General features: G+C 39.4%; 1 protein-coding gene across 1 annotated transcript in view; it reads right to left on the bottom strand.

Annotated features, from left to right (window-relative positions):
• Positions 1-5,495: 5,495 nt before the first annotated feature.
• The window catches only part of AKNAD1 (AKNA domain containing 1), a 50,465-nt gene continuing 46,814 nt past the window's right edge, over positions 5,496-9,146 (bottom strand). Inside the window, exons 12-14 of the mRNA XM_061119967.1 lie at positions 8,235-8,316; positions 6,908-7,007; positions 5,496-6,195 (exon numbers count right to left, since the gene is read on the bottom strand). Of these exons, the coding sequence (XP_060975950.1) occupies positions 6,064-6,195; positions 6,908-7,007; positions 8,235-8,316 (314 nt within the window). The 3' untranslated portion in view covers positions 5,496-6,063. The remainder of the gene's footprint in view (positions 6,196-6,907; positions 7,008-8,234; positions 8,317-9,146) is intronic.

Genomic DNA, 9,146 nt, shown 5'->3' with positions numbered 1-9,146 from the left:
TTATCTTTGTTTTTTGGCGGGGAGGATGGGAACATTGGAAAACTTTAAATTTCTAAGAGAATTACAAAGAGGTATCATAATCTTTCCATCAAGGTAACTCCTTTTTGACTTAGATGATAATGATGTAGTCTTTGCATAAGGTTGGATAATGTGAGGATATGGGTGTACATGTGTTACACAAAGGGAACCCCTCCTCTCCATTCCCGATCTCTCCTTTTACCTGACCTCGTTGTGTTCTGTCATATAATGGACCCTAATTTTATATATCACTTATCTTCAGAATTTTGCTGTTACAAATAATGCTGCATTGTTTGGGTACATACCTTTGCAAACTTACACAAATATTTCTTTAAATTTCTAGTGAGGACATAGCTGTCAAAATATTTGTGCATTTAAAGTACTGATACCACCATTTAAAATTTTTATTTAGATAAATCTATCACTTTTCCTTTATGGCCTCCAAATTTGTATTGTACTTAGAGCTATCTTTGCACCCAAGGTTGTAAATTGACCCATTGATCTTCTAGAGCATTTTGATAGGTTGATTTTATTTTTCATAGGTAACTCTCACCATCCCTCCGGAATTGATTTTAGTATGAGAGTGTATGCTAGATATGTCTCTTAGCATTTGGCATTATGTCCCATGCCTCCTCATTCCATATCACAAGGGATGAAAAGCTAAAAAGAAGTTTTTCAGACTCAAAGGTAAGTGGGGTTCTGAACAGGTTAGATTCTTCCTGTCTCTGTATTTGTATTTGGTCGCGGTTTTGAAGGTAGAAAGGAGGCAGAGGCCATCTGCTGTGGCCGTGCCAGTGGACATGTGAGTTCCTACCTACAGGAGTTGTTTGTAGCAACCAGACTCCACGCTTCAGTGTCTGTCACCTACCTCATGGATATGAGGCAGTCTGGTGGCAGCTGGTGGCACTACCTTCCTATTCCCTGGGTCGGATTGTGATACAGCATGATTCTAAAAATAGAGTCCCAAGTTTCTTCCCCTGCAGCTTTTCCCATGATTTTTAAGGACTAAATTCTCTATATTAAAACACTCTCTTCTTAAAATATCTAGAGGAGTTTCTGTTCCTTCAGAGAACCCTGACTGATACAGTATTTAACAGAGATCCATCTTTATTTCTTTCTAAATAGACACCGTACCAAATTTTATTGGGCAATCCCTCTTTCCCCAGTTAATCTGAAATACCTTGCTCATAAACTAAGTTTGAATTTTGGTCTGTTTCTACATTCTTTTTTATTGATTTGTAGTTTGTTTTATTTCCTTCTATTTTATATTTTAAAATTTCTATTGGACTACAGTTGATTTCCAGGTATGCAGGAAAGTGAATCAGTTATATATCTATCCACTCTTTAGCTGCTTTTCCCATGTAAGAGTTTTCCTATTATAGAGTTTACTATGCTATTCAGTAGGTCCCTATTAGTTATCCATTTTATATTTAGTAGAATATTTATGTCAATCCCAATCTCCCAGTTTATTCCCTATTTTAGAATTTTTTTTTTTTTAACGTGGACCACTTTGTTAAAGTCTTTATTGAATTTTTTACAACATTGCTTCTGTTCTGTGGTGGCCTTTTGGCTGCAAGGCATGTGGGATCCCAGCTTCCCAACCAGGGATCAAACCTGCGCCTGCTGCACTGGAAGGTAAAGTCTCAATCACTGGACCCCCAGGGAAGTCCCTCTGTCTAATTTATTAATCATTATTATTTTATTTGGCTGTGCTGAGACTTGGTTGTGGCACACAGGATTTTTGATCTTTGTGCTGCATGGGGGAGTCTTGGTTGGAGCATGTGAACTCTTAGGTCCAACCAGGGATCAGACCTGAGCTCCCTGCATTGAGAGCGTGGAGTCTTACCAGTGGGCCACCAGGGAAGTCCCTCCCTATTTTAATTCATGTTGTGTTAATAGGTGGACATAATCTCTATTCCACCCATACCAGAATTACCGTTATTTTTTTCAGAAATTCTCTGGGTATTGCATTTTTAAAAAGTGAACTTTAGCATCATTTTGTTAATAGCAAAAGTTATTTTGATATTTTCACTAGGTTCATAGTAAACTTATATGTTAATTCAGGGAAAATACGACCTTAAGAATAATTATTTTCTTTATACAGGTATTGCATATTGCCATAGTATTTTTCATGGTTCCACGTAAGTTGGCTCTTCTATCATGTTTTTCAGACAGATTTTTTTTTATATATAGGAAAGTTACTGTTTTGACATATCAACTTCAGAACTTGCTATTTTACTAAGTAATGCTAATAATAATGTGCAAATGCTTTATATGTGAGGCACTGTTTCTAAGTGCTTATATTACATCATTTAATCTTCTCATTTAATCCTTTGAAAATAGGCACTATTATCATCTCCATTTTAAAGCTTAGGAAAGCTAAGGTACAAAAAGTTTATATAATTTAACCTGGATGACATGTATATGTGGAGAGGAAAAGTTTGACATTAATAAACTTTTCTTTGTTTCTGTTTTTAATTGAAGTATAGTTGATTTACAAGGTATTAATTGCTGTTGTACAGCAAAATGATTCAATTATATATACATGTACACTTTTGGATAGTGACTATGGTTCTCTGTGCTATACAATAGGACTTTGTTGTTTATCCATGCTTTATATAAAAGCTTATATCTGCCAATCCCAACACTCTATCCCTCCTCCACCCCCCTCTCCCTTGGCAACCACCAGTCTAATAAACAGCTTTCTTTGAATGTTAAGCATGAGAACAGTACACTGCCAGGGAGAAGGCTAATTTTTTGGTGTCTGCATTTTATCTGAGATCTTCATATGCCTTGCTAGCTATCTGTCCAGGTTTAGTACATGTATGGAACATATCCATACTAATCCAATGCCCTGTGACAAATGGAACCTAGCAGTGTGATAACAGCAAACATTGGTCCATTCAGTCACTTCAGACCTCAGTGGTCACTGTGTCCTGTCACTCTGATAAGAGATCCTTTAGGCCTACATTTCATATACATTTTAGACTTAGAGTTGGAGAGACCCTTTGTTTCTTGAATTTCTTACTGAATTTGAAGATGTAAGAGGTCATTACACATAAATTCCTAGTATAAACTGATTCCCCACCCACCACACCCTTGTTAGGTTGAGCAATTGCAGATTCTGGTACAAAGACCCTGAAAAAACACTTTTGTTGTTGCTCCTAACTGAAATGATTGACTCACAATCTATGAAGCACATTTTTGCTTCCTGTTGAGATGCACTTGGTTTGTAAAGTGTAGTGGATTCATATCATTCCGTCATATTCACAATAACTAAATAAGAAAAATAGCAGTTGACAAAAATTCTTGAATTTGAGCTAAATCCAAGCGGGCCAGATCCTGGTGGTGTGTTTGGTAGCTTGTGATGCTTCTGTAACTCAGTTCTGCTATAGGTATTTGTACCCTTTGTGAGTCCCTTCAGGATGCAGGTGGATTTCTTTTAAAATCAAAGGAACAAGAAATGTTTTCCTCCCACAGTAAAAGTTCTACCAAAACAACATTTTGGTTATTAAATATAAATATATATTCCTATTTAGTATGAATTTGGTCTATTTTAAATAATTCACTAAGATTACAATTGAATCTTAAAAAGATGAATTTTCATTTGTAAAATCTAACAGTTAACTCAGACAGTAAACGCCTTCTACCAGGAGTCCCACTCATGCTGCTGAGTCCCTGGACTCAGTGTTAGATACACAATTACTTTTTAAAAAATTTTTTGGCTGCACCACCCATCATGCAGGATCTTAGTTCCCTGACCAGGAATTGAACTTGTGTCCCCTGAATTGGAAGAGTTTTAACCACTGAACCGCCAGGGAAGTCCTAGATACAATTACTTTTACTTTAGAAGCTTGTTCTTCTGGCTTATTATTGCAGCAGAATTAGAAGAGAGCTATCAAAGAAGTGTCCAGAGGGAGAAGACAGCCAAAAACCACTGAGTCAATAAATATAAAATTATCCTTGTAAATCAGAGTCTAGCTCTTTTCTAGAATTCCTTAAGGACATGGCCCGATTTCTGTTTCTTGGATTAGACGATTCAGTGATTGTTTATAATGATATTCACTCATCAAGGAAATATAAATTACACTTGGAATATGGTTTAATAAGGCTGGGATGGGCCATATTTTTAAATAAATAATTACAATAGTAAGTTTCTATAAAGGTTAATTTGTGGGGTAAGGGACATTCATTTATGGCAGTCCCTTCTAACTTGGATGCCATGGATTTGCTTCAGGTCTCCACGAACTTTTAAAAATTGTGTGCAGAATCATGCGTGTTCATATCACTTTCAGAGGAACATGGGGCAGGGAGGCTCCCTAACTTTCATCAAATTCTCAAAGAGGGTTGAATCCCCAAAAGTTTAAGAACTCAGATAAGTATGTCATTTTAAACTTGGGCACAAATTAGTGATGTCTGCACCCAAAAGAGTTTTATCAAGTTATGATTAAATCTAGATATGAGATGAATCTAGAAGTCTCTTAGCAATTTAGGCTCCCCTTTTTCTCTTAAAATGCTATTCCTAGTCTTCACTATCTTCCTCACAGGGCCACAACTTAAAGTAAATTTTGCCTTGAAGTCGGAGGTATCCTCACTCTGGCCTCTATCTCTTCCCAGGCACCCTAAACTAATTTTCAAGCCCCAAAGTTAAAAATAGCTTATCCTCTGGCCAGCTAGACAAATAGTAGCCGTCTTGGTCACCACAGAAATCTTTAAAGTGGGAATGGATTCAACTCTCCTTACCACTAAGTGAAGCTCTGGGGGTTGGGAAATATTTGTTGAATTTGGAGTGAATGGAGTCCCAGGAAAGAGAGAAAGAGCCAGTAATCTGCTACTCTGTCATTAAGGAGGTCGAGCATCAGTCCGTAAAAGCAGCAAATCAGGACTTAATCCCTGCATGCAGTTTTGGCCTAGGTAAATTTCATTAATCCAGGACTACTATTTTTCCATATTTCTGACTTCAGGAGATCTCTTAAGTAAATAATATATAAAACAAAAAACCATAACAATTTCATTAAGTACTGAAAGTAAATGAAAAGTAAAGAGCCTCTCTTGAGGTTCCCGGTTGAATTTCCTAGAAGTCCACTGAATATTTTTGTGTATCTTTCCAGAAAATGTATATGCTCTTTGAAAAACAAATGAGGTCACACATATTTCTTATTAGCTTGCTTTTCTTCACTATGTTACAGATTATACACCTCATTCTTTTCAGTAGCTGCAGAGTATTAACTGTATGATTGTCATTTTTTAAATTAAATTTCACCTTTATTTATTTATTTCACTGCTCCAAGTCTTCGTTGAGGCATGTGGGATCTTTGATCTTCCTTGCAGCATGCAGGATCTTTAGTTACAGCATGCAGGAATCTTTCAATTGAGGCATGTGGGATCAAATTCCCTGACCAGGGATTGAACCCAGGCCCCCTGTTTTGGGAGCTCAGAGTCTTAGCCACTGGATGACCAGGGAAGTCCCTACTGTCATTGTTTTTGAATCATCACAGAGGGTATTAGATGTGTTCCATTTGTGAGCCCTTCCCATCAGTGGCCATCCTCATACAAATTATGTGACATGTTGTTTGAGTGACTTATAAAGCAAAATCCTAGTAATGGAATTGCTGCTCAGAAGGTAAATACTTTAGAATTTGTAGAATTTGGTAGCAATTATCGAGTTGCCTTTCAGCAGAGTTGCACTAATACCTACTTCTACCAGCAGTGTATGAGAGCACTCATCTCCCCCATCTTCCCTGACACAGCCTGGGTTTTTCAAACTTTAGTTTTTGCCATACTGACAGGTTAAAGTATATTTTACTATTTTCATTTCTTTTATTATAAGTTAGTAACATTTATTTTTAAACAAATATGTGTTGACTTTGATTTTTAAGAATCAGAGGTCCATTTTTTAAAAAATTGTGTCCTCCATTTCTTGCAATTTTGGTATTTTCTCTAGAAGGTCATCTTCATAAGTTGTATAATAAGTAAAATACCTTTGGAGGGAAGATCAAGTTTTCTCTGCATTTGTTTTTTAATCCTTGGTTGCCTTGAATCAAACTAGTATTTCAACTTTTTCCTCCATCTTTGTACTTTGGCAAGATCTTCTGCAATAGTTCTAATCATTTGATCAGTAGTTTGTTTCAAAATGATTGCTGTCCTTAGGGCATGATCCAAAGACGAATTTAAAATCTACAGAGGAAAAGTCCACGACATTTTGGTTACAGAAATTTACTACCGCTCCTGGTAACTGGGTTCTCTCATTATTAAACATTGCAAAGTGGAATTTTTGGAGTATTCTCTTTTCCACCCAGTCTATTTCTGTTTTTGAGAGCTGGTTTCCTAGGAAACCAGTGTGAAATGGAATATATTCTGTAGAGAAAGGGACAGAAAAAAAGATCAACACGTGACTGATGAGCATGAATCAGAGGATGAGGTCAGCAACCTGCTGGGCTGTTTCCCTGCTGTGGAAAAAGAGATCTGTGAGAAGTAAGAAAAACTCTTGGGAGGAGGGGCATTGAGGGGGATTTAGGGCCCATATCCACTGAGGGGCACACAGGGATGCAGCGCATGCTTGTGGCGACATTTGAAAGTGACCTGATTGAAAACAGAAAACTGCTGGCAGCTCTAACCCCAGTGTCACTGGAATAAACTTGTGAACGGCACACTGGGGAATCCTATAGCTGAGGAACCACCCACAAAACACTTTCTCCAGGAAATTTCCGTTGGAACCAATTTAGGAATAATACAAACCATGTGGCTGCTCAGGCTATGTGTCTTTATGTTAGTGCCGAGCACAAGTTGTTTCAGCAGAACATTTTTTGATGCTCTCATACTGTAATAATTTAAAAGCCATCAGTTTTGTGGTGACAAAGACCAAACGTACAAGCTGCAAGCTCCTCACCTCAGATTCCGTTTCTTTGTTCCTGCTAAAGTTGCTGGAGGATGTGTTTTCAGAAATCCTGCAGGAGTGGGAATGGGGTGAGAGTGTAGCAAGGTCTGACCTGTAAGAAAGGCAAAAGCACATTGATACTTGTGTAAAGCACCCTCTTCAACTCTGTGGTTCAGTAATGGCTGTGTGTGTGTGTGTGTGTGTGTGTGTGTGTCTGTGTTGGGGGCGAGGAGTTGGTGTGCCATCTGCCCAAGAACACAGAACCAAGATGCAAACCCAAGAACTCGCCGGTGGCTGTATTCATACACACGGCGCTGCACCATGGCGGTGCGTAGCAGGGTTCACGCTGAATGAGTGTGACTGCACAGCCTGAACTCCCTGCTACACTGTCAGTCTGCCTCGGATAGCTCTTAAATACTAGTCTTCTCTCTGCTTTTCTACCACCCTTAACTAAGTGCCATCATCCCACCTGGCTTATTGTACTGGTCTCTTATCTGGCTTCTGTGCACCACTCCTTGACTCCTCTAATCCATTCCCTGTCCCTTAGTAGTTAGAGTGATCTTTTACAACACTAGGAAGCTTTAAAAAACACTCTGGTTTAAAAAAAATCACTGGTTACCCATTAAACCTAAGAGCCTGAAATCCTTCCTGCAGCCAACAAGCCCCTGCACAGCCTGGCCGCGCCCATCCCACCAGCCTTCCCTCACCAGTCCTGTCCTGCCCCACTGCCTCGCCCTCTTTTAGGCTCCTGCCACATTGTTCCTGAACTTGCCAAGGGCTTTTCCACACCAGGAGGCTCTCTCAGACTGGCATTTCTTCGCTCATGCCTTTCCATCCTTGCTGACTCATTCATATTTACTCTTTGGAGCTCAGCTTCTCCAAACCCCCACATTAGGTAATGGTACCCTATGCCCCCTTTCCTCTACCAAAAAAGTAAGGGCAGAGACCACAGTTGACTTTGTCACTGTGGACAAGCACAATGTCCTGCTATTGACACTCAAATATTTGTTGAAAGAATAACTGAATGATTGAAATATTAGCCAGATGTAGGTTTGAATCCTGACTACTACTTAAGATCTAGGTCAGGGGGCCCCAACCTCTGGGATCTAATGCCTGATGATCTGAGGTGGCACTGATGTAATAATAGAAATAAAGTGCACAATAAATGTAATGTGCTTGAATCATCCCGCAACCCCCATGGAAAAACTGCCTTGCACAAAACTGGTCCCTGATGTCAAAAAGGTTGGGGACCGCTGCTGTAGGTGGTCATGGGCAGACAATACTGCAGTAAGCACATTGTATATACCAAATGGGTAGTCATTTTGTTATTCATACTTACTTTCTTGGTATGGGTTCACATCCATCATTACAGGATTTGGGATTTGCTCTCTGGAAACAGATCCATTTTGGTTCTGAATGAGCTGAAAAATGTTAGCTGTGGTCAGATTCAGAGCACAAAAATGATCCCCAAATCCAATGGTGGGTATATGGCTATCCTTTCCTGAACTTTTCTGTTTAAGTGAAATATTTCATAAAGTTTTACTAAGGAAATAAACCTAGGGAACATGGAAAGTAGCCATTGAGTATTCTGAATTCAAGAAAAGAAATTCAACACTTAAAAGGAGTTTTATTAGCAGACAAGAAACCAGGAGTCTAAGTTGCTTTGTTGCTAGCTGGGTGACCTGGGCATGTCTATGGATTCAACTTCTTCATCTGGCAAATGGAGGGATAATATTTTCCAAGAGCTTGGACCAAATGGATTTCTAAAGTCCTCTCTACTTTAGGAGCAAGGATTCTAGGAGTCAGAAATTTTAAAATTATGTTACTAAGACAATCCTAGAAAATAGAGACTAAACAGATAAGATAAATGTAGGAAAGTCACCATGGAAGACACGAAGAGCTCCAGGCAGGGAAGAGAGGCAAAGCATGTGTGTGCTCAGTTGCATCCAACTCTTTGCAACCCCTTGGCCTGCAGCCCACCAGGCTACCCTGTCCATGGAATTTTCCAGGCGAGAACACTGAAGTGGGTTGCCACTTCCTACTTCAAGGGATCTTCCCGATCCAGAGATCAAACCCATGTCTCCTGTGTCTCCTATACTGGCAGGTGGATCCCTTCCCACTAAGCCACCTGGGAAGCACAGTGGCCAACAAATCTGCCTTCTCTGTCGCTGAGGCTCCCTTTCCCCCCTTCTCTGGCCTCTCCTCCTCTCTTCTCTGTCTTCCCCTCTTTCTCCTTTGGTCTCCTGCCATA

The sequence above is a fragment of the Dama dama genome, chromosome 20 (assembly GCF_033118175.1).
Source record: "Dama dama isolate Ldn47 chromosome 20, ASM3311817v1, whole genome shotgun sequence".
NCBI classification, from domain to species: domain Eukaryota; kingdom Metazoa; phylum Chordata; class Mammalia; order Artiodactyla; family Cervidae; genus Dama; species Dama dama.
The sequence above is the reverse complement of the archived record's forward strand: the minus strand, read 5'-3'. Positions and strand labels throughout refer to the sequence as shown.